General features: G+C 47.0%; 1 protein-coding gene across 1 annotated transcript in view; it reads left to right on the top strand.

The window, feature by feature from the left end:
- LRP4 (LDL receptor related protein 4) overlaps positions 1–25719 on the top strand; it is a 52299-nt gene that overhangs the window by 17903 nt on the left and 8677 nt on the right. Inside the window, exons 10-34 of the mRNA XM_039226758.1 lie at positions 182–316; positions 710–835; positions 1177–1407; positions 2929–3085; positions 5278–5495; positions 5654–5830; positions 6215–6337; positions 7970–8178; positions 8352–8433; positions 8976–9081; positions 10377–10578; positions 11905–12094; positions 12183–12314; positions 13714–13854; positions 14202–14288; positions 14395–14566; positions 15654–15816; positions 15939–16164; positions 16522–16825; positions 17871–18089; positions 18254–18388; positions 19202–19310; positions 20764–20908; positions 21183–21296; positions 21758–21893. Of these exons, the coding sequence (XP_039082689.1) occupies positions 182–316; positions 710–835; positions 1177–1407; positions 2929–3085; positions 5278–5495; positions 5654–5830; positions 6215–6337; positions 7970–8178; positions 8352–8433; positions 8976–9081; positions 10377–10578; positions 11905–12094; positions 12183–12314; positions 13714–13854; positions 14202–14288; positions 14395–14566; positions 15654–15816; positions 15939–16164; positions 16522–16825; positions 17871–18089; positions 18254–18388; positions 19202–19310; positions 20764–20908; positions 21183–21296; positions 21758–21893 (4039 nt within the window). The remainder of the gene's footprint in view (positions 1–181; positions 317–709; positions 836–1176; positions 1408–2928; positions 3086–5277; positions 5496–5653; positions 5831–6214; positions 6338–7969; positions 8179–8351; positions 8434–8975; positions 9082–10376; positions 10579–11904; positions 12095–12182; positions 12315–13713; positions 13855–14201; positions 14289–14394; positions 14567–15653; positions 15817–15938; positions 16165–16521; positions 16826–17870; positions 18090–18253; positions 18389–19201; positions 19311–20763; positions 20909–21182; positions 21297–21757; positions 21894–25719) is intronic.

Raw genomic sequence — 25719 nt, forward strand, 5'->3', positions numbered from 1 at the left:
CCGGTGGGCGGGCCTGGCCCCGGGTTTGTGGCTGAACCCCACCCCTGTGGTTCAAAGAGAATCCTCCTTAGGGATTCTTGCAGCCTCGGGAGCTGTTCTTCATGGTCCAGGTGGAATGCCAAGTTGGCTGTCTGGGGGAGGATTCTGGGCTCAACTCCCATCTCTGGCTTGGCTGGCGCAGGGCCCCGGACGGGCGAGGAGAACTGCAATGTTAACAACGGTGGCTGCGCCCAGAAGTGCCAGATGGTGCGGGGGGCGGTGCAGTGTACCTGCCACACAGGCTACCGGCTTACTGAGGATGGGCGCATGTGCCAGGGTGAGCTGGGGCCTGGCCTGGAGCAGGGGCAGGATGCTGGGCAGGGGCAGCGGACAGGCAGCTGTGTTTCCTCTGGGTCAAACATCTGGAGGACGTGACCTCACTTCATCCTCACCCTAGAAGGTGGGGACTGCCCCTTCTGTTTCAAAGATGGGGAAACAGAATCTCAGAGAGGTTAAGGAACTTACTGATGGCAACAGAGCCGGTGATAGCAGAGCTGGGATCCTAACCCAGGTCTCCATGACCTTGCAGCCCTTAACCACTCGTTATATAGCCTTCTGACTAGGCCTGGAAAGCAGATGGGTATGTGGGCCGGGAAGCAACTAGTCAGCCTGGGGGGATTGTGGGAGGATGGCAGAACAGAGATCTCCTGACTCTGCTCGGTCCTCCCAGATGTGAATGAATGTGCAGAGGAGGGGTATTGCAGCCAGGGCTGCACCAACAGCGAAGGGGCCTTCCAGTGCTGGTGTGAAGCGGGCTACGAGCTTCGGCCCGACCGGCGCAGCTGCAAGGCTCTGGGTAAGGGGTGTTGGCATTCGGCTGGGTGGGCAGAGGGCTGAGCGTGGAGACATCCCGGTGCCCCGGTACTTGGGCGTTTGCTGAGAAGCAGATTTTTCATCTCAGTAAAACGGAGCTGTGAGTTGCATTCTGAGCCCCAAGAAAAACTGCTGGGGAGTGGCGGGTAGGAGAGTATGTGCTGGAAGCTCCCAGTCTTCTAGCACCAATGCCAGCAGTTCTGCATGTGCCCTGATGGGCAGGGGGCCCCAATCGTCAGCTGAGGCAGCTGGGGGTGCATGACAATGGATGTCAGGGGCAGCTTCGGAGCCCAACGGCGGCCCGATTTCTATGCCATGTCCCAGGGCCGGAGCCTGTGCTGCTGTTCGCCAATCGCATCGACATCCGGCAGGTGCTGCCGCACCGCTCCGAGTACACATTGCTGCTCAACAACCTGGAGAATGCCATTGCCCTCGACTTCCACCACCGGCGCGAGCTCGTCTTCTGGTCCGACGTCACCCTGGACCGGATCCTCCGTGCCAACCTCAACGGCAGCAACGTGGAGGAGGTTGTGTCTACAGGACTTGAGAGCCCAGGTAGGGTGTGAGGCCCTGTAGGGAAGGGCACAGCCACACCATGGCAAAGCAGCCGTGGAAGGAACAGGATGCTGGCTTGCATACCTTGGGCAGCAGAACATCTTCATCTTCCAGGGAATTCTTGGATGGAATTCTAGTATAGAAAACATTTGTTAGGAGGCGCCTGGGTGGCTCGGTTGGTTAAGTGTCCGACTCTTGATTTAGGCTCGGGTCATGATCTCATGGTTTGTGGGATTGAGGCCTCCATCGGGCTCAGTGCTGATAGCTTGGAGCCCTGGTGGGATTCTCTTTCTTCCTCAATCCTCTCAAAGTAAATGAATAAATAAACTTAAAAAAGAAAAATGAAAACATTTGTTAGTACACATTAATTTTATGGGTTCAGGTTTATAACATTTGCTCATTACTGAGCTCAATAATGAGACATTTTGATGAATGTAGTCATTTGAAATCAGAGATTTATGGGCAACAGTTACAATGTGCCCTCAGTCTTAGCATTTGGTTGAATTTAGAATTTTGATTTGATTGCTTAGTATTAAGAATACTTTGGGGGCACCTGGGTGGCTCAATTGGTTAAGCGGCCGACTTCGGCTCAGGTCATGATCTCAGAGTTTGTGGGTTCGAGCCCCACAACTCTGTGCTGACAGCTCAGAGCCTGGAGCCTGCTTCAGATTCTGTGTCTCCCTCTCTCTCTGACCCTCCCCCACTCCTGCTTTGTCTCTCTCTCTCTCTCTCTCTCCCTCAGAATTAAATGAATGTTAAAAATTTTTTTTAAATTTTTTTTAATGTTTTATTTATTTCTAGGAGAGAGAGAGAGAGAGACAGCGCGAGCAAGGGAGGGTCAGAGAGAGAGGGAGTCACAGACTCTGAAACAGGCTCCAGGCTCTGAGCTGGCAGTCAGCACAGAGCCAGACGCGGGGCTCGAACCCACGAACCACGAGATCATGACCTAAGCGAAAGTCGGACGCTTAACCGACTAAGCCACCCAGGCGCCCCAAAAAAAATTTTTTTAAAGAATATTTTGTCTGACCCAGATAGATACATCCAAATGTTTACAAATAAAAAAAGAAAAACCAAGTGCTCACTCAGTAATCTCAGGCCATTCTACAAGCCAGTGAAGTGGATTAGAATTTGGTATCGCTCACATTTGACTCAAACACTTATGGAGCATCTCAAGTGCCTCTGCAAAACCCTAAGCCACAATTTGCAAACTCTGGAGCCAGTGCGGTGGGTGTGGGTCAGGGAGCCAGGATTTAGGATGTGGAATATGGTTGGCTGAGAGGAGGAAATTGCTTGACCTTGGACAGCTACCTGATTTCTCTGCACCTTGCTTTCTTCATCTTCATGGGGATTTCAGTATCTAGCTCGTAGAATTGTTGTGATGATTATATAAGTTAGTATATGTCACATGGTTAGAACAGCACCTAACCAACAGCCTTTGTGTGTAAGATGTTGCTCTTGTTACTGTGGCTCAAAGGAGGCGTGGCTGAATCCCTGACACTTCCTGTTCCCTCTTTCGATCAGGGGGCCTGGCTGTGGATTGGGTCCATGACAAACTGTACTGGACCGACTCGGGAACATCAAGGATTGAGGTGGCGAACCTGGATGGCGCCCATCGGAAGGTGCTGCTATGGCAAAACCTTGAGAAGCCCCGGGCTATTGCCTTGCACCCCATGGAGGGGTGAGTGAGTTGCATCTCAAGCTCCCAAATTGCTCTTGTAACTGGCTGTGTGGGCCTTGTTCAGTCTATATCTGCCTCCATTTACTCACTTATAATTGGTGAGTAAAAAAATGTACCTGGGGTGGGAGATACACCTGGGTGGCTCAGTTGGTTAAGCATCTGACATCGGCTCAGGTCATGATCTCATAGTTTGTGAGTTCCAGCCCTGCGTTGGGTTCTGTGCTGACAGCTGGGAGCCTGGAGCCTGCTTTGGATTCTGTGTTCCCTCTCTCTCTGCTCCTGCTTATACTCTCTCTCTCTCAAAAATAAACAAACAAATAAAGAAATGAATAAACATGTGGGGCGCCTGGGTGGCTCAGTCAGCTAAGTGTCTGACTTCAGCTCAGCTCATGATCTCATCACGTGTGCATTTGAGCCCTGCACTAGGCTCTCTGCTGTCAGAATGGAGCCTGCTTTGGTTCCTGTGTCCCTCTCTCTCTGTCCCTCTTGAGCTTGTGCTTTCTCGCTCTCAAAAATATATAAAAACATCAAAAAATATATATATATATGAACAAATTAAAAAAAAAATTTTTTAAATACCTGGGCACCTGGCTGGCTCAGTCAGTCGAGCACGTGACCCTTGACCTTGGAGGTGTGGATTCAAGCCCCATGTTGGGTATAGAGATTACTTTAAAAAGTAAATAAATAAGATCTTAAAAAACAAAAAAAACATATGTACCTTATAGCTGTGTGAAGATTAAATGACTCATTTTTAAAAATTGATGTATAATTGACTTATAACATTAGGTTTCAGATGTACAACATGATTCAGTATTTGTATATATTGCAGAATAATCACCACAGTAAATCTAGTTAATATCTGTCAGCTATGGTGGTTACAGCAAATTTTTCTTGTGATGAGAACATTTAAGATCTACTCTTAGCAACTTTCCAGTAATACAACATTGTATTATTAATTGTAGTCACCATGCTGCACATTACATCCCCATGACTTACTTATTATATAACTAGAAGTTTGTAACTATAATATAACTTTTGACCCCCTTCACCAATTTTACCCTCCCAAATGAGATGCATTTTAATTTTTAAATGTTCATTTATTTATGAGAAAGAGACAGAGCGTGAGCTGGGAAAGGGCAGAGAGAGCAGGAGACACAGAATCCAAAGCAGGCTCCAGGCTCTGAGGTATCAGCACAGAGCCTGACCCCGGGGGACTCAAACCCACCAACTGTGAGATTACGACCTGAGCCAAAGTTGGATGCTTACCTGACTGAGCCACCCAGTCACCCCAAATGAGATGTATTTTAAATGGCATATACATATTAGTTGTAGGTGTGTAATATTTTTATTATTAGTTCATAGACTTGAGCTGAGTTATAAAAATTAATGCTAATTAGGAAAAAAAGCCTCCTTAAATGGAAATTCTTAACTTCTGGCTTTTAAAAATTCAGTGCAGTCAGTTGAGGGGCATGTCCGCTAAGTCAACTGGTTTTTTTTTTTCTTAGTTTATTGTCAAGTTGGTTTCCATATAACACCCAGTGCTCCTCCCAACAAGTGCCCTCCTCCATGCCCATCACCTCCCTTCCCCTCCCCCCACCCCCATCAGCCCTCAGTTTGTTCTCAGCATTCAAGAGTCTCTCATGGTTTGCCTCCCTCCCTCTCCCTTCTCCTTCTTCTCCCCCATGGTCCTCTGTTAAGGTCCTTCTAATCCACCTATACATGAAAACATATGGTATCTGTCCTTCCCTGCCTGTAAGTCAGCTGTTTTAAAAACACCGTATGTGTGAGTGTCTGTGTGCGTGTGTGTATAAAATACAAAAGGCAGTGATAGAGATTGTGAAAAAGAAAACAGGTACTGTAACAATATATTGTAACTAATATTACAATATATTGTCAGTTTCACAAGGGTTGGGATTTTTGTCTGTTTTGTTCATTGCTATACTCCTAATCCTGAAGGTAGAGCCCTGCAGGTACTACCAAAAAAAAAAAAGGAATTGTTAAATGAATAAATACCCTGCTAGAAACATTTGAATTCAAACATTTAAAAAAACACTCTGTGGACTAAACAGAATGTGTCACCTACCCATTGGAGTCCCCTGGGTTAAATGGGTAAAAGACCTCAGTCTGATTATTATCCCTGTTACTACATGCCTTCTGCTGCTGTCTCTCAATTCCCTTGTCCCTTTTCCTAGTACCATTTACTGGACAGACTGGGGCAACACCCCCCGCATCGAGGCCTCCAGCATGGATGGCTCTGGACGACGCATCATCGCCGACACTCATCTCTTTTGGCCCAATGGCCTCACCATCGACTATGCTGGGCATCGTATGTACTGGGTGGATGCTAAACACCATGTCATCGAGAGGGCCAATCTGGATGGGAGTCATCGCAAGGCTGTCATTAGCCAGGGTGAGGCCCTTTCTACACTCTCCTCCATCTCATCCTCCTTCCCTAATCCCAGCCCCTAGAAACCTTGGCAGAGGGTGAAATTTGTACTGTTGCCAGGCCTGGGCCCAGAGCCCATGGCAGGCTGTGTCTGGACTGAAGTCCTTCTGGACTTTCCCCAGGCCTCCCTCACCCCTTTGCCATCACCGTGTTTGAAGACAGCCTGTACTGGACAGACTGGCACACCAAGAGCATCAATAGTGCTAACAAGTTTACTGGGAAGAACCAGGAGATTATTCGCAACAAACTCCATTTCCCCATGGACATCCACACCTTGCACCCCCAGCGCCAGCCTGCAGGTAAAAAACTACCCACCTGGTAAACCTCTGGTGCCTCTGAGAACCTTCCCTGCACCTGTCATAGTTGCCATGGTTCCCGGCAGGGAAATTTGAGGTTGGCATTGATATGAGCTAATTTCTCCCTCTGCTGGATGTTTAGGGTACAACATTGAGACTCCTGAAAATCTGCTTCACTGTCCCCGTTTAATTCATGCAAACATTTATAGGATATCTCCTATGGTCAGGTATTCACTGTACTCGCAGCTGGGGCAACTATAAAAAATAAGACCTAGTTTCTCTTTCCAGAGAGCTCACACCCTAGTTAAACCCCTACTCACTAGCCTTGGGACGGACTCTGCAACCTTTGCTCTTTCCTGACCCTTTTGCTCTGGGCTCTTTGAACAGGGAAAAACCGCTGTGGGGACAACAATGGAGGCTGCACTCACCTGTGTCTGCCCAGTGGCCAGAACTATACTTGTGCCTGCCCCACTGGCTTCCGCAAGATCAGCAGCCACGCCTGTGCCCAGAGTAAGTGCGTCTGGGGCACCTGCCTCAATGGACGTGCCTCGTGAAGGTGGGCGGAAGGACCAAGAGATAGGGGTCCAAGGGATTTCCTGTCATGGGGAAGAGCCAGCCTCCTCAGGTAGCCCGTGGAGAGGAAGAACTTAAGAGGCTGATGGCTCTTATATCAAAGCTGAGGCCTGAGGGCTCAGTGGTCCCATCCAGTCAAGTATGAATACCTGCAACCAGGCTTGTGTATCATTTCACCAGGTAGGATGCTTTATCTATAGATAGCAAGGAGGTTCCAGGCCCTTCTAGAAAGCAGGAGTTTCTAACTTTTTACCTTCAGCCTCACCCTGTTGAAGACTTACTTTAAGCCCCTAAACCACAGAGCCAAGATTAGGGCCTTGGGTGACGCTCTGCATATGTAGATGCTGGATAAATATGTGTCTAATGAGTGAAAGATAATGGGGCGCCCTGGTCACTCCCTGAACTGCTGTTTTGGCTTCCACTAAGCTGCTGCAGGGTCATTGCCTTGAGAGGGTGGCCCTGTCCAGCTCAGAGTCACAGGTGACTTTTCCTAAATAGTCCAGAGAGGAGTGATCCAGGCATATGACATGACTGGCAAAGGGCTAAGGGTGGTTCCTCGCACGTCAGCAGCTGCTCTTATTTACTGCCGTGTACCTACTGACCCTCTTATCCCTGGTTAAAATCAAATTTCTCTTGGGATCTGGGTTATTTCCAGAAAGTACGATTAGGGAAACTATGCTGAGGAACAAGGACTATTTATTCGACACACAGTCACTGAGAATCTGCCTTCCTTGCATTCTTCTAAGTGCCCAGCTTTTTCCATATTGTCTCAGAGAGTCACATAAGGTTTCCCCAGGAGCTCCCTCCCCCTTAAGGGTTTCCCAGAGCTTAAAAGAAGATGCTCAGTGAAGTTAGGCAGGAAGTGCCTTTCTAGGCAGAAATGCATACTGGGAAATACTCAGACAGACCAGAATGGGGCAAGGGACGGAGAAGAGTAAGCCAGGAGGAAGCTTTGTAGGGGAGTGGCCAGAGCTCCTTCTCTGGAGCCAGACCTGAGTTCAAATCCCAGCCCAGGTGCTATGTAGCTAGGGGAAGCTGGGCAAGTTACTTGACCTCTGTTAGCCTCAGGGTTGCCCATCTAGAAAATGAGATAAGAATGACATGAATCACAAAGAGTTGCTATGAGAGGAGAGGAAACAAGGCGGGAAGTCATTGTTGGCTAAAGTTGGTGAAGAGAAGAGCAAGGTGCTGGAGTGGAGCAGCAGCGGCCAAAGCAGGAACGGAAGTCCATGAGGTCGGCTGGGGGCTGATGGTGATCTAGCCAGTGCTCCGGAAGAGGCTGAGCAAAGAGGAGAGAAAAGGAGATGGAAGCTGACAGATGCTTAAACAGGATGCACTTCGGGGCTGTGGGGAGAGTCTGCTCCCTAGGCCACTGATCCTTAAGTCTGAGTCTGTCAGTATGGGCTGCCCAGTGCTCAAAGGGGGCCTGAGGTGTGAAGAGTAGGGGACAAAGGGCACCAGATCCCAGGAAGTGTGATTGAACCAGATGTCACACAGGTGAGCGTCTGTGTCTGTCACTGTTACTGGATTTAGAGCATTAAAAGAAGACCCCTTTCGGCCTTTGATCAGGTCTTGACAAGTTCCTGCTTTTTGCCCGAAGGATGGACATCCGTCGGATCAGCTTCGACACAGAGGACCTGTCCGACGATGTCATCCCACTGGCTGACGTGCGCAGTGCTGTGGCCCTTGACTGGGACTCCCGGGATGACCACGTGTACTGGACAGATGTCAGCACTGACACCATCAGCAGGGCCAAGTGGGATGGAACGGGACAGGAGGTAGAGCCCATCGAGGGCGCAGGCCCTTGGGGAGGACAGAGATTGAGGGGCGGAATCCCCCTTCTCCTGGGTGAAGGCTTCCCAAACCTTTGCCAAACTTGAGGATTGGTACAGTTGGGTCCCAGAGCTGAGGTACAAGTCCACCTGGTGATACAGCTTTGCTTCCCATCCAGGTGGTGGTAGATACCAGTTTGGAGAGCCCAGCGGGCCTGGCCATTGATTGGGTCACCAACAAGCTGTACTGGACAGATGCAGGTATGTGCAGGAGCTGTGGCCTGGCTCTGTGGGATTCTCCTTATTAAACTTCTAGTTCCAGGTAGAAGGGACCCAGTGCCCCTCCTAGACCACTTGTCTTCGCTTGAAGTTCTTGGTAGGTCAGAAGTGGTGGGGCTGCTACAGAGCTGAAGCTAGACACTCATAGTGGAGGGCTTGGCATCTGCCAATCAAATGGCAGTTCCTGCCGCTGTGTAGCTGGTGCTCAAGAATGTTTTAAGGCATTTCAGAAAAGGAAACTATGCCCTGTGGTTTTTCTTCTATCACTGTCTTAATAAAGCAGGTATTTTCGATGAGCCAGGTGAGTGTGGGAGGCAAGAGGAATGCCTTATACCAAAGCTACTCAAAGTGTGGTCCTTGGACCTACAGCATCATCTGCTCCAAATTCAGTTCACTAAACATCCATTGTGCATCTGTCGTAAAATATTCTTGAGCGTCTGCTGCATGCCAGGCTCTGTGCTGGGAGTGGAAGGTATGAATGACCAAGAATAGAATTAATGTCTTTGCCCCCGACTTCTTGGTAGGTACGGACCGGATTGAAGTGGCCAACACGGATGGCAGTATGAGGACAGTTCTCATCTGGGAGAACCTTGATCGTCCTCGGGACATCGTAGTGGAACCCATGGGCGGGTGAGCACCTGTTCCTTTGGGATGAGCTCGACCCGTCCCATAGCCGGGAGCACTAGAGAGGAGTCTGGGGGTTAGCGAGAGTAGCCAGATGTGTGGGCACACCAAGGCAGCAAGGACAGCTATAGAAGCCACAAAGGGCAGTGACAACTCTTTCTCTCCAGTGGATGAGGAAACCTTTTACATTTTTTCCTCTTGGAGCGCCTGGGAGGCTCAGTCAGTTAGGCATCTGACTTGGGCTCAGGTCATGATCTCACGGTTTGTGGGTGCGAGCCCCATGTCGGGCTCTGTACTGACAGCTCAGAGCCTAGAGTCTGCTTCAGGTTCCGTCTCCCTCTCTCTCTGTCCCTCCCCTGCTAATGCTTGCTTTCTCTCTTTCTGTCTGTCTCTCTCTCAAATAAATAAACATTAAAAACTTTTTTCCTCTTTTTTTGGCCTGCTTACAAAAGTAACTCATTGTAAATAAACAAATAAACAAATAAGTAAATAAATCTGTAGAAAGTGAAGATTCCCTATAATCTCACTTTCTAGCAATAACCACTGCTAACAGTTAACAGTTTAAGGTAATTTTCCAGATTCTCTTTTATGTGCATATATACATCTGATGGTGGTGGAGGTGGTGATTTTGGACCTACAGCAATGGCATCCTGTTTTGTAACTTGTTTTTTTCACTTAGCTATAGATCGGGGCTATCTTTCCATTTGATAATAAAGAGCTATCTTGTTCTGTGTTTTTGGAGTTTAATTTATTTAGAGAGAGAACACACATGTGCATGAGCAGGGGAGAGGGCAAAGAGAGAGAGGCAGAGAGAGAATCCCAAGCAAGCTCCATGTTGTCAGCACAGAGCCTTAGGTAGGGCTCAGTCCTAAGAACTGTGAGACCATGACCATAGCCGAAATCAAGAATTGGACGCTTAACCAACTGAGCCACCTGGGTGCCCCTTCTTCTTAATATAGAATTCTGCTAAATTCATGTGCCATAATTATTTAACCCATCCAGTCAAGAAAACATTGTTTATACCCTATTCTTTCTTGCCCTCTCTCTTTATTCCCAAATAGGCCTTATTTGCTAACACTCCTTGAGCCATTAGGCTCTGCCTTTACTAAAACCCCAGGGAACCTTTCAATAGTGATAGAAGATAGGAGACCTTCAGAGACAGCTCTGAGCCCAGGATGGGGCTAGGAGCTGAGGCAGGAGGCTGGGGCAGCTATTGTAAGCAACACTGAAAATCTAGGCACCCTGAATCCCCACTGGGTGTTAACTAGAAGGCTGGTAAGCCCTTCCTTGCCTGTACCCAGGTACATGTATTGGACGGACTGGGGTGCAAGCCCCAAGATTGAACGAGCTGGCATGGATGCCTCGGGCCGCCAGGTCATCATCTCTTCCAATCTGACCTGGCCTAATGGATTAGCCATTGACTACGGGTCCCAGCGGCTTTACTGGGCAGATGCCGGCATGAAGACTATTGAATTTGCTGGTCTGGATGGCAGCAAGAGGAAGGTAAGGGTGGCTGTAAGCCATCCCCCCAGAACCCAGACAACCTCCAGGACAACAGTCCCTGGCCAGCAGCTGGGAGGACTCAGAGGTGGTGGGACCAGCATGAGGCATGTGCTATTCCTTTGAAGCTGTGACTACCTTCCAGAGCAGAGGCGGGATGGATGGGGGATTGTTGCTTGATGATGAAGGGAAACTAGGGATTATTTGTAGATGGTGGGCTGAGGGACAGGTATAAGTGCACAGATAGTATAGCCATCACAGCTAACACAATTTAATCACCGATTGCGTCCCAGACCCGTGATCACTCTCTTTCTTTTTGTTATTGTTTATTAGTATAATTTCAAACTTACAGAAAAGTTGTAAGAATAGTCAAATTGTTGAACCATTCTCTTTCTGTCTATATACACACACACACACACACACACATACACACACACGTGCATATTATTATTTTTCTGAACCATCAGAGATTAAATTGGAGACATCCTGCCCTTGACCCCAAAATATTTTATTTCCTGGGAATAAGGACATTGTCTTTAGTAACCATAATACAATGATCAAAATAAGGAAATTTAACATTGATACCATATTACTGTCTAATTCACAACCCATATTGAATTCACCATCAATTACCCCAATAATGTCCTTTAATGGCTTTTTTTTTCTTTCCTTTTTTTCTTTCTTAGGCCAGGATGCAATCCCAGATCACTACTGTGTTAAGTAATCATGTCTCTTTAACCTTTAATCTGAAACACTTCCTCATAATTATTTAACCCATCAAGTCAAGGAAATAAGTCCCTTCTATGTCTCTCTTGACCTTTGTATTTTTAAAGAGTTATTTTGTAGAATGTCCTTCAATTTGTCTGATGTCTCCTTGTAATTAGATTCAGATGATGGTTTGGGGCAGGAATACTACACTAAATGAAGTCATGTCCTGAGTTCTCAGTGTGTCTCATCAGCAAACACAGATGTCAGCTTGTCCCATTATTGTGGGATTAACTTTCTGTGGTTCAGGTGGTGGCCACTGTGAAGTTGCTGTTTTTCCTTTTGTAATTGATAAGTAACTTGTGCAGAGATATTTTGACATTATATAAATCATACATGGTCTTTTATAATCATCACACAACCCTTGGAGCCAGGCACTGTCATGGTCATATCCTAGACTGGCAAACCAAGGCTCGGAGAGATTTTATAAGCAGCTCTTGCTCAAGGTCACACAGCAGGTCGTAGTAGAAGAACTCCATCCCGACTCCACCCCCGAGCTCTTGACCACTGCTCTGTGCTATCGGGCCTTGCTGGAGGATGACACAAGTATGGGGGCTCTGGCAGGTGCTGATTGGAAGCCAGCTCCCCCACCCCTTTGGGCTGACCCTGTATGGAGACCGCATCTATTGGACTGACTGGCAGACCAAGAGTATACAGAGCGCTGACCGGCTGACAGGGCTGGACCGAGAGACCCTGCAAGAGAACTTGGAGAACCTTATGGACATCCATGTCTTCCACCGCCGGCGGCCCCCAGGTGAGCGGCCCTCTGCCTGCACCAGCTTTTCCTTGGTCTTCCTTTGCCATAGACTTCTCCACTGATCCCCATCCTTCTCCCTACCCAGTATCCACGCCATGTGCCATAGAAAATGGTGGCTGCAGCCATCTGTGTCTTCGGTCCCCAAATCCGAGTGGCTTCAGCTGTACCTGCCCCACGGGCATCAACCTGATGCCCGATGGCAAGACCTGCTCACCGGGTGAGTTTGAGCATCACAGACCTGGATAGAGCCTCTCCAGGAGGGATAGTGGCTCTATTCCTTCCCTGTAGAGGGACTCCAATGTGGGCTGAGAAACTGTAGGTGCTGGTACTGGGAGAGGCATAGGGGAGACCAAGAAGTTTTAGAAAGAAAGAAGTCCAGGGATGCCTGGGTGGCTCAATTAGTTAAACGTCTGACTTCGGCTCATGTCATGATCTCACGGCTCGGGAGTTCGAGCCTCATGTCAGGCTCTGTGCTGAGAGCTCAGAGCTGGGAGCCTGCTTCAGATTCTGTGTCTCCCTCTCTCTCTGCTCCTCCCTCATTGGTGTTCTTTCTCTCTCTGTCTCTCAAAAATAAATAAACATTATAAAAGGAAAAAGAAAAAGGAGAAGTCCAGGAAGCAGCCCAGGGGACCAGGTAGACAGGGTCATAGGCAGAGTCTAACTAGTTCTTATAGTGTCTCTATGCATATTAGAAAAAGATACTCTTTTCTCAGACAATTTCACTGTTGGAAAATTGTCATAATATACTGATTGGGTTAGAACAAGTCACTTTAGTTCTATGTGCCCGTAGCTGGCATAATAAATATGAAAACATACGCTCTTTCCAGTGTCATGGTACCTCTCTTGGAGGTGGCATTTTTGTGACCATAGTGTACAACGTATGTGACAACCCTTCTGGAGGGTCCCAGAAGCAGCACCTGGTGGGCCAGATGTTAGCAGTTAATATTTCTCCCTAGGGGATGCTACATGGCAGGTTGCATTTGAACCCTAACTTTCTTGGGAATTTGAAAGAGAAAGGATCTGTGAATCCGGCCTCCCAGGTTGTAGGGAAAGCCCTCTTTAACTTAACATGAGGTTTTTCAAACCTCCTGGTAAAACTTCCTTCAAAGGGAGTCACTTCCACATATTAACAAAGAGCTGTCATTTATGATATGTGTCAGGCTGAGCGCTTGTACTTGATCTCTCTCTCTCTCTTTTTTTTTAATGTTAATTTATTTTTGAGACAGAGAGAGACAGAGCCTGACTGGGGGGAAGGGCAGAGAGAGAAGGGGACACAGAATCTGAAACAGGCCTCAGGCTCTGAGCTATCAGCACAGAGCCCGATGCGGGGCTCGAACCCACCAACCATGAGATCATGATCTGAGCCGAAGTCGGATGCTTAACCGACTGAGCCACCCAGGCACCCCAGTACTTGATCTCTTTTAATCCTGCAGATACCCTGCTATTATCCCCATTATAGATGAAGCAGCTGAGGCTTAGACAAGTTAAATCACTTGCCCAGGATAACACAGCTAGAAACTAACAGGGACAGGCATGAACTCAAGTTTGCCTTGCTCCAGATCCTCTTACTGGCTATACCAGGGTGACTGTCCTTCTTTTTCTCCCCACCTGGGCAGGCATGAACAGTTTCCTCGTCTTTGCCAGGAGAGTAGACATACGCATGGTCTCCTTGGACATCCCTTATTTTGCCGATGTGGTGGTACCTATCAACATTACCATGAAGAACACCATTGCCATTGGAGTAGATCCCCAGGAAGGTCCGTGTGGCCCCGCCCTCTGTCCCTTACCTCCTGCCACTGCTATTCTTTCTTCCTCCCCCACCACCTCCATTTCCTGCTAAGAACCCGAGGCTCCCTGTTCCCTCCAGCACAGCCCTGCCCCCATCTCCGCAACAGTTTCTCTTTGGTAATGAGGGCATGGTTTGGGGCCTTCCTTTCCATTTCTGCCAAGAACATTTACTGCTATATTTCCATATTCCCCTTGGCTTCCTCTGCTCAGGCATACTGGGCTCTCTGACATGCCCTGGTGTCTCAGAGCATGAGTCAGCTGTGGGTGTCCCTTGGAGAGGCAAGGGTCTGGGCTGAGCTAAGCCTTTCCTTTCCAGGAAAGGTGTACTGGTCAGACAGTACACTGCACAGCATCAGCCGTGCCAATCTGGAGGGCTCACAGCATGAGGACATCATCACCACAGGTGAGCCTTGCTCCCAGCCTGGGGCCCACTTGTCTGGCTACAGAGCTGGGGAAATAGCCCATCTGTTTTAAGGCAGGAGCCAGTGTGTGCTCTTGACTTCCTGCAGGGCTGCAAACCACAGATGGGCTCGCAGTGGATGCCATTGGCCGCAAAGTGTACTGGACAGACACGGGAACCAACCGGATTGAAGTGGGCAACTTGGACGGGTCCATGAGGAAAGTGTTGGTGTGGCAGAACCTGGACAGCCCCCGGGCCATTGTGCTGTACCACGAGATGGGGTGAGAGCTGGTTCTGTGGTTCTGGGCGGGGGTGGAAGCCAGCTGAGCTGGGGCCCTGGTGGGTGTGAAAGTAAGCTACAAAGTGCCAGTGTGTCCCTCAGGAACCCAGAGACTGACCTCCCTGGGGCTGTTCTGCTCCTTGTGACTCTGGGTAGTAGGATGATAGAGAGGTAAAAAACACCAGCCTTGGAGTCAGAAACCCAAGATTTAAATTTCTTTACTATTTATTAGCTGCGTCTGGGCCCCATCTTTAACCTCTGACCCTCAGCTTCCTCACCTATAAATGGAGGGGATGGTGAAAATGTATATACCTCACAGCTCTTGTGAGGATTAAGTGAGGCAATACATGGAAAGTTCCTTCTTTTTTAATTGTGATAAAAAAACAACAAAAAATTTACCATCTTAACCATTTAAATTTTTTTTAATGTTTTATTTATTTCTGAGAGAAAGAGAGAGAGAGAGAGACAGCATGAGCAGGGGAGATTCAGAGAGAGAAGGAGATACAGGATTTGAAAACGGCTCCAGGCTCTGAGCTAGCTGTCAGCACAGAACTCGATGTGGGGCTCAAACCCACGATCCGCAAGATCATGACCTGAGCCAAAGTCGGATGCTTAACCGACTGAGCCACCCAGGCGCCCCTCTTAACCATTTTTTAAACCTACAGCTCAATAAAGTAGATTTGCATTATGGTGACATGGATTTTCAGAACTTTTTCATCTTGCAAATCTTTTTATTTAAACTTTTTTTATATTTATTTATTTTTGAGAGACAGAGACAGATACAAGTGGGGGAGGGACAGAGAGAGGAGACACAGAATCCAAAACAGGCTCCAGGCTCCAAGCTGTCAGCACAGAGCCCAAGGCAGGGCTTGAACTCACAAACTGTGAGATCATGACCTCAGTCGAAGTCAGATGATTAACCGACTGAGCCACCCAGGCACCCGTCATCTTGCAAACCTGAAACTCTACACCCATAAACAACAACTCTACTTTTCGTATAAAATACTAGTCACGGTGTTTGACATATTGTCAGTACTTACAGTGTTTAGAGGCTCTGGACATAACAGCTGCTATTTTTCCTCACCCAGGTTTATGTACTGGACAGACTGGGGGGAGAATGCCAAGCTAGAGAGGTCTGGAATGGATGGCTCAGACCGGACCGTGCTGATCAGCAACAACCTAGGATGGCCCAATGGGCTGACTGTGGACAAGGCCAGCTCCCAGCTGCTCTGGGCTGATGCCCACACTGAGGTGAGCATCCTGCTCCTGTCACTTCCCAGAAGCCTGGGAAGACAGGAAAGGACTGTTCAGGATGTCCACTCAGAGCTCCCAGTCTACTCACGGCCATCCCCCACCCTCTCCTTTCTCTACAGCGAATTGAGGCTGCTGACCTGAACGGTGCCAGTCGGCATACACTGGTGTCTCCCGTGCAGCACCCATATGGCCTCACCCTGCTTGGCTCCTATATCTACTGGACTGACTGGCAGACCCGTAGCATCCACCGTGCTGACAAGGGTACTGGCAGCAATGTCATCCTGGTGAGGTCCAACCTGCCAGGCCTCATGGACATCCAGGCCGTGGACCGGGCACAGCCACTGGGTGAGCGGACCCCAGGACTGTGAACCAGAGCTGGCTTTCCGGGGGACATCTCAGTGCCAGAGATATGTCCAGAGCAGAGATCCTTTTAGAATCTCAGAGACAAAGATCTATCTAAGCCCCCGTCCTGGATCAGGCTGTGTTTCTCCTGGGTGTGGCTGGTACTATAACTACATGATGCTGTCACATTCAAAGGATTCCTGAAGGGAGACACACGTGCTCCTTCTGCCTCATCCCTGCTGGCTACCAAATTCTGTCACTTAGAACAGCAGAGAATCAGACACAAGAGACTAGGGCTTTTGTGAGATTCACACAATATTCCAGGCTGGGTGTCAAAGCTCATGCTTCTCGCCTCACCAGGTTTTAACAAGTGCGGCTCTAGAAACGGCGGCTGCTCCCACCTCTGCTTGCCTCGCCCCTCGGGGTTCTCCTGTGCCTGCCCCACTGGCATCCAGCTGAAGGGAGATGGAAAGACCTGTGATCCCTCTCCCGAGACCTACCTGCTCTTCTCCAGCCGCGGCTCCATCCGGCGTATCTCGCTGGACACTAGCGACCACACAGACGTGCACGTCCCTGTTCCTGAGCTCAACAATGTCATCTCTCTGGACTATGACAGTGTGGATGGAAAGGTCTATTACACGGATGTATTCCTGGATGTTATCAGGTATGAAAATCCCTGAAACCTCCAGAAGACACAGACCTGTGTTTGATCCCTGGTGGGGTGAGGTTATGGTCCCTGTTGACCTCTAAATAGACTGAGTGATTTGGAAGGTTGGATAGTAAGTTCTGACCCTGACTTGTTTGCTTATCACTTGTAATAGCATTTAAGTTGGAGGTTTTTGTTTGTGTGCTTGTTTGTTTCCAGATTAATAGAGGAGCCCTGTATGTAAAACAAACATAGTCAGGCTGGTGACCTGGAGCCTTTACCCCACCATTGGGCCGTCTGGGAGCTCCAAGGATCCCCTAAGACTCATTGATGAGTAGGCCCATGTAGCCAAACTGTGTATCTGTATTATAATATACAGGAGCCCTAGCTGAATGCCAAGGCTTGTGATGGTTTACAAGGTTGTGTTTTTATAATTTTAAAAATATTTTTTGTTTTATTTTACTTTTTATTATTCTTTTTTTTTTTTTTTAATCCCATCATAGCTGAGGAATGTGGTCCCTTCCCACTAGTATGAGGGGTTTACCATGACAGAGATTCTCACGTGAAAGGATAGGGGCATTCCCCTTTGTTCTCTTTGAGGGGTGTATTAGAAGCTCATGGTGGGGACAGATGGGAATACATAGTTTAGAGAAGTCCCTTCAGTGTTTGTGACATACCTCCATCCTGGTGTAGGGCTACTATAAAAATGTACAGGGAGGTTTTGACAAATTTGCCTTTCTTATAATTACCACCTTGCAATCCTCATCTTTTCCCTAAGGTAAATAGGAAATCACTAACCTATCTTCTGTAAGACATGGGCCCAAACATCCCCTGTTAATAGCAGGAGAATTTTCTGTCCTCCCAAGAATTTTCTATTCATTAATTTTGCTAATATATTGAGTCCCTGCTGTGCTAGATGCTGAGGAATGTTAGAGATATGCAGTCTCTGCCTTTATGGAGCTTATAGTCTAGTAGGGATCCAGTTATGGGAACATGGATTAAGGGACTTCAGTCTATTTCTGGTGAATATGGTCAGTCATCCAACCCTGAGCTCTACCCTCAGGCGAGCAGATCTGAATGGCAGCAACATGGAGACAGTGATTGGGCGTGGCCTGAAGACCACCGACGGGCTGGCAGTAGACTGGGTGGCCAGGAATCTGTACTGGACAGATACAGGCCGAAATACCATTGAGGCATCAAGGCTAGATGGTTCCTGCCGCAAAGTGCTGATCAACAACAGCTTGGACGAGCCTCGGGCCATTGCCGTTTTCCCCAGGAAGGGGTAAGTTTATGGCCAGCAGAAAAGAGACCCAGGAAAGAAGGGCCTGATGAAGGGTCCCTTGGAGGATGCCTATGTACTCATGGTATCAGTGTGTCCCCTGTGTTCTCTCAACCTCTGGTGCCATCTTCCCATGCCTTGGTGATGATGGCAGTGTTATACCTCAGGTACCTCTTCTGGACAGACTGGGGCCACATTGCCAAGATCGAGCGGGCAAACTTGGACGGCTCCGAGCGGAAGGTCCTCATCAACACAGACCTGGGTTGGCCCAATGGCCTTACCCTGGACTATGATACCCGCAGGTGGGAATCCTATCCGAATAGTTCCTGGAAATTGGGTGGGCACAGGAGAGGATGGTTGAGATTCAGATAGTGAAAACAAAAAGAAAGCTCCTTGGTAGGTGAAGAGGGAAAAAGCAGTGAGAAGGATGAGGGAATATATTCTTAGAAAAGGTTGCTCACTCCTCAGATGGATTTTGTTTGTGTGGTTTATATGTTTTTGATCTGAGTGTCTTCAGCAGAGCACTGGGCTGGACCCCCACGTGTGGACTGGACCACACGTCCCATGACTCCCTATTCGTCGGAGGCTGATTTTTTGCATTTGTTACTTTGCTGATCCCTTCGCTCATTGGAATTTGCAACTCCTTGTCTAGATAAAAAAATGCTAGAAGGCAGGAGAAGAGAATGAAAGGGGATTCGAGGCAGTCCGCTTCCCTTTCTGCCCCCAGAAGAAAGGAAAGGAATCTAAGTCACCTAGAGAGTTGGGATAACCTCATGAGGTCCTTGTAGACCGAGATCTCTCCTTAAAGAGTGTTCATAAGAATTTTGGCTTAAATTCTCAGGAAGGAGCCAAAGGGTGATCAGGTTGCCAAAGATGAGCCTGGAAGGTGGCTCCTCAGAGGTCACTAGACTTTCTACCCTGCCTCACACAGCTCTGGCCCCCACTTGAGTCACCAGCTTCCCCTCTTCAGCTTTGGGACTCTCAATGACCTCTCCTTAAGGGTGCTTTTTGACCACTCCTACCGGTTAGCTCAGGAGGGAACAGATAGCTCCTTGGGGGTAAGGACTGGGCTTCTTGGCAAGCATTTTGAGCACCTTCTCACTTTTCCTCCTCAGGATCTACTGGGTGGACGCACACCTGGACCGGATTGAGAGCGCTGACCTCAATGGGAAGCTACGGCAGGTGTTAGTCAGCCACGTGTCCCACCCTTTTGCTCTCACTCAGGTACTGGCTCAGGAGAGAGGTAACTAAACCTCCTTGACGGGGGGTGTTTCCTCGGGGTTCCATGTCGGGAGTCTCAACCCTAGTTGTTATTTAACAATCATGCTACGGAAGCTCATTTTAGGGATATTTTCTGTGCACTGAAATCTTGCCACCATGTGCTTGCTACTTAGACAACACCACTTCATGTTAAAGGAGTGGCTCTCAAAAGTAGGTTGCTGGGCCCTGGTTAAAAAGAATTTACTTCATGAGGGTTGAGCCCAGGAATGTGCATTTTAACAGGTTCCCTAGTTGATCCTAGTGCTGTGCTCCCAAAATCTGAGCCCAGGCAGCTCACTTAGTAGCAGTAGGGTGGAGTGGCCAAGAGCCAGAGTTTTGAGGCAGCCAGACAGTTGGTACATGCTTATTGAGTACCTCTAATCTGCCAGCTCCATGGGTTCAAGCTCTGCGTGCATCACTGAATGACTATGACTTTGGGTAAGATACTAAACTCGTCTAATACCTATAAAATAAGTGAGTTTAATAATAGTGTCCTCCTGAAATATACACAAAGCATCAGCACAGTATCTGGCGCTCCGTGTGTGTCATTTGTAATCATTTTAATTATCACTGGCTGTCATTTTTGAGTTCTAATCCTATAAAGTAATTCAGGGAAGGGAAAAAGGAGATTTACCAAGCCTGGAGCCAAAACAGGGGTTCTCAATTATTTAAAAATCCTTGTTCTTTTTTGACAAACTTCCACTATCTGTCTTGTACATTATATCCTATCACCAATAAAAGTTTGGCTCTACTTATCAGCTCCCCATCCCCGTACTCCAAATGTAAAACTACAGGATGATAATGAATATGATTTTTCAATATGTAAGTTTCTCATGGTGTTTCTGTATATACCTGTAAACAGGAGGGGAACCACCTTCATTGCCCTCCCAGCCCTGGTTGAGAATCTCAGGATCACTGAATGAGAAGGTAGCTTCCCCTAGAAGTAACCAGAGGATTTGGGCCAGAGCTCTAAGTGAAGGGCCCAGAGGAGCAGGGACTTTAGAAGGACTCCCTGCTCCCAAGTTACTCCTATTTGCCAGGTACAAGAACCCATTTATTCATTGAGCCACTCAGTCAACTGACTTGGGATTAAGTGTTAGTGCTGGAAATTGAGAGAGAAATGAAATACATTACTATTCTTGAAGAACTTAATCTTACATGACAGACACATAAACAAATGATCGTAGAGTGTCAAAACTCACTCGTAGAAGGCAATGGCATGGAGGAGTAAATCCTGTACGGATTGGGGGAGATTTCCTGGACAGTGCCGTATGGGGGACACACAGAAGTTGGTGTGCTAGATAAGAGACACAGCACATTTCAGCAGCGAGGGTGCACTTACTAAAACACAGAAGCTGCACCTGGGGTCAGACTGTTGACTCATATTTACTCTTTATGGGGTTTCCCTGTTGAGTAGCAGGACAGGTGGATCTACTGGACAGACTGGCAGACCAAGTCAATCCAGCGTGTCGACAAGTACTCAGGCCGGAGCAAGGAGACGGTGTTGGCGAATGTGGAAGGGCTCATGGATATCATTGTGGTTTCCCCTCAACGGCAGACAGGTGGGCTCCTGGGTCCTGAGCCTGCTTGCTTCCTTACCATCAGTGGGCTGGTTGGTCGCCCCAGGGTCTGTTAGTGACTGAGACATTAAAGCCACAGGAGAGCCTTTTGGTTCCCATTTTAAGCTCTTAGACCTTTTCAGCCCCATGTGGTTATGCCCCTTCTGCCTTATTGTCCCTTGGAGTGAGGTAGCCATGGAGCTTCTCCTTTCAGAGAGGTGTCAAATTGGGAGACCAAATCTATTCCAGACCAGACACATACCCACTTTGCCCCCAGGGACCAATGCCTGTGGTGTGAATAATGGAGGCTGCACCCACCTCTGCTTTGCCAGAGCCTCAGACTTCGTGTGTGCCTGTCCTGATGAGCCCGATGGCCGGCCCTGCTCCCTTGGTGAGTTGGACTGAATGGTCCCCCGCAACAGCAGGACCCTTGGAGTGGCAGAGGATCATTAGCTTCGGTTTTGTCCTTCTGCGTGGGATCCCCCTCAGGGAGTCTTATAGCCAAGTGACTGAGAACAATGAGTTTGAGCTTTGGAATAGCACAGACCTGAGTTTGTCTGGCTTCTGGCATTCAAGAGAATGGAATTCAGGTCTCCTGAATCTCTGATCCCTGCTGTGGCCTGTGAATTACTGTCTTTTCTTGACCTTTGTGGACCAGCTAGCCCATCCAGAGCTATTTAATATTAGAGTCCAAATCCTTTTTATTTTCAGTATGAAGAGACTCTAATGAGGCTGTGTAGGATTAGGGAAGCTATAAGATTGCTCTGTCAGGTAACCCAGGATGCTACTCTTGGATCATATGTAGAGATCTGGGGCTCCAGTGGCTTACTCCAGTCCTCTTTTTCTCTCCAGTACCTGGTCTAGTGCCCCCAGCTCCCAGGGCTACCAGCATAAGTGAAAGGAGCCCCGTGCTACCTAACACACTACCTACCACCTTGCGTTCCTCAACCACCCGGACTCGCACATCTCTGGAGGATGTGGAAGGAAGGTAAGTGTATTCAATATGGAATCGAGGGCTCTTTTCTCCAAATCAGCATCCCCCACCAGCAGAAGACCACAGTCTTAGCTCAATAGTTCTGGCACACTGGAAAGTAGATCACATCATTAGCCACCTGTCCCTGCTCTTTGGGACTGGAGATGATATTTAGACTTGTAGATTGCTGTAAGTGACTCTCGTTTTAGCTCTGAGGGCAAGAAGTTTTAAGAGCAACCTTAGAGAAATCACTCAGGAGGAGTTCCTAAATGGCATTCATTGTTCCTTTTTGTGACATTTGTTCTCACATAACATATTTAGTATATGGTCTTGTCCAACAGTTTACTTAGAAGCTACCAAGTCATAGTGGTCTCTGGGCTGTGGCTTTAGGACTTGGAACATCCTCAGAAATGTGATGGTCTTAGCTTAATGAAACACACATGCATGCACATGGACATGTATAAACACACATACACACACACACACACACACATAAACACACACTTTATTATTAAATAAGCATGAACAGTTCTCAAATCAAGGATTAAATATTATATTTAATTAAGTCGATGGTGCTATCCATTTAAAATGCACCCTGATTTGGGACACCTGCATGGCTCAGTCAGTTAGGCTTCCAGCTTCAGCTCACATCATGATCTCATGGTTTGTGAGTTTGAGCCCCACGTCGGGCTCTGTGCTGACAGCTCAGAGCCTAGAGCCTGCTTTGGATTCTATGACTCCCTCTCTTTCTGCTCTTCCCCCATTCATACTCTGTCTCTCTATCCCTCTCTCAAAAATAAATAAAACATTTTTAAAAATTTAAAAAAGATGTGTCCTGATTTGAGAGTTTCAGCTGAAAAAAAGGCCAGCATCAACTGTGAGATGCCACTGATTGTAAGACACTTTCCGGGGCGCCTGGGTGGCTTAGTCGGTTAAGCATCCGACTTTCGCTTAGGTCATGATCTTGCGGTTCGTGGGTTCGAGCCCCGAGTCGGGCTCTGTGCTGACTGCCAGCTCAGAGCCTGGAGACTGTTTCAGAGTCTGTAACTCCCTCTCTCTCTGACCCTCCCCTGCTCACGCTGTCTCTCTCTCTCTCTCCTAGAAATAAATAAAACATTAAAAAAATTAAAAAAAAATAGAATATGTAAAAATTTAAAAAAAAAAAAAAAGACACTTTCCTGTTCCAGAGATGTTAGAATAGAGAACAACACACATCTTAAAATTGATTAAATATGATATTAGATTCAATTTAGAAAAATTATTATGTTTTTTATTTATGCTTTGCAAAAAAATAATCTGGAAAGACAGCCAGGAATAAAGAAGAAATAAGTACCCATGTATAGATACTCTTAATGTTTTTTTATTTGATATCTGTATACATTTCAAAATGATTACCACAGTAAATTTAGTTAACATTCATCACCACACATAGCTACAAATTCTTTTTCTTGTAATGAGAACTTTTAAGATTTATTCTCTTAGCCATTTTCAAATATATAATACAGTTGTTGACTATAGTCACGATGTTGTATATTACTTCCCAGGACTTCTCTGATAACTGGGAGTTTGTACATTTTGACCACCTTCACTCATTTTATCCACCCCTGCTACCTCCCACCTCTGGCAAGCACCAATACGAGTTTGGGATTGATGTTGTTGTTGTTGTTGTTTTTAAATTCCACATGTAAGTGATATTTTACAGTTTTGGTCTTTCTCTGTCTGATTTATTTCACTTGGCATAACATCCTCAGGGTCCATCCATGTAGTCACAAATGGCAGAATGTCCTTTCTATGGCTGAATAATATTCAATTATATACATACATCACATCTTTTTTATCCATTCATCCATCAGTGGACACTGAGGTTATTTCAGTGTCTTGGCTATTGTAAATAATAGTGCAGTGAGCGTGAGGGTGCAGATATCTTTTTGAGATTGTGATTTAATTTCCTATTGTTACTATTTTGGTGTATATCTTTCCAGACATTTTCCTATTTATGACTTTTTTTCCATTATAATATACTAACCTCTTTATTTTTAATATCAACTTTAGCTTAAAAGATAATTAACACTTTATTTCAGTTCTGAAAGCAGAAATATAATAATAATCCCAAAGGATAACTCTAGACTCATGTCTTTTTTTTTTTTTTTCTGAGAGAGAGAGAGAGAAAGAGTGAGCAGGGGAGGGTCAGAGAGAGAGGGAGACACAGAATCTGAAGCAGGATCCAGGCTCTGAGCTAGCTGTCAGCACAGAGCCCGATGTGGGGCTCGAGCCCACGAACCATGAGATCATGACCTGAGCCGAAGTTGGACACTTAACCTACTGAGCCACCCAGGTGCCCCTAGACTCATGTCCTTAAAATGATAAAATTTGGGGTGCCTGATGGCTCAGTTGGTTAAGCATCTAACTCTTGATTTCAACTCAGGTCATGATCTCACATTTGTGAATGATCTCACGGTTGTGAGTTTGAGCCTCACATTAGGCTCTGTGCTGACAGTGCAGAGTCTGCTTGGGATTCTCTCTCTCTCCCTCTCTGCCCCTCCCCTGCTCTCACATGTACACACATGTATGCATGCACTCTCTCTCAAAGTAAATAAATAAAATAAACTTTAAAAAATAAAAAGTAAAATAAAATAATAAATAAATAGTAAATAATAAAATAAAATAATAAAATTTGTGCAGTGGCTGGCTGGCTCAGTTGGTAGAGTATGTGACTCTTGAGCTCAGAGTCATGAGTTTGAGCCCCATGTTGGGCATAGAGTTCACTTAAAAAATAAGTAAATAGGCACCTAGGTGGCTCAGTTGGTTAAGCATCCGACTTCAGCTCAGGTCATGATCTCATGGCCCATGAGTTTGAGCTCCCAATTGGTCTCTGTGGTGACAGCTCACAGCTTAGAGCCTACTTTGGATTCTGTGTCTCCCTCTCTCTCTGCCCCTCCTCTGCTCATGCTCTGTCTGTCTCTCTCTAAAAATGAATAAACATTTTTTTCAATGTTTATTTACTTTTGAAAGAGACAGATATGAGCAGGGCAGGGGCAGAGGGGAGGCAAGGAGAGGGAGACACAGAGTCTGAAGCCGGCTTTGAGCTCTCAGCACAGAGCCCGACATGGGGCTCAAACCCACAGACCATGAGCTCATGACCTGAGCTGAAGTCAGGCACTTAACTGACTGAGCCACCCAGGCGCCCCTAAATAAACATTTTTAAAAAGTAAATATAGTCTAAGAACTAGAATTAGGGGTATAAAAATAAATAAAATTATAAAATTTGCACATGATCAAATCCATTCTATTTCCCCCATATCCTCTTTTTAGAAGTTTATATAGAAAAGCAAACACCCAGACATAAACATGTACTTTTCTCACTAACTTTTATGTACTATCAATCATGATTAATCTGATTTTCTTTAGGATAGTTTAGAAAACTTTTGAATCCTACACAGATATTTTCTTAAGGTCAAAGTCTATTTGAAGACTCAGTGCATCTTGGTTTCAGATGCTCTTCCAAGTAGCTTTTCTCTAGCCTTTTAGGAGATGCCTTTATTATTTATCTATCTATTTTTCTGAGAGAGGGTGCGCATACATACACAGGAGGAGGGGCAGAAAAAGAGAGAGAAAGAGAATCTTACCCAGGCTCCGCACCTAGCACAGAGCCTGTTGCAGGGCTCTATCTCACAATCATGAGATCTTGACCTGAGCCAAAATCAAGAGTCAGACAGGGGCACCTGGGTCGCTCACTTGGTTGAGTGTCCAACTTTGACTCACATCATGATCATGCAGTTTGTGAGTTTGAGCCCACATTGGGTTCTCTGCTGTCAGTGCAGAGCCTGCTTCAGATCCTCTG

This window comes from Hyaena hyaena, unplaced genomic scaffold (assembly GCF_003009895.1).
Source record: "Hyaena hyaena isolate Hyena2069 unplaced genomic scaffold, ASM300989v1 scaffold_23, whole genome shotgun sequence".
NCBI classification, from domain to species: Eukaryota; Metazoa; Chordata; class Mammalia; order Carnivora; family Hyaenidae; genus Hyaena; species Hyaena hyaena.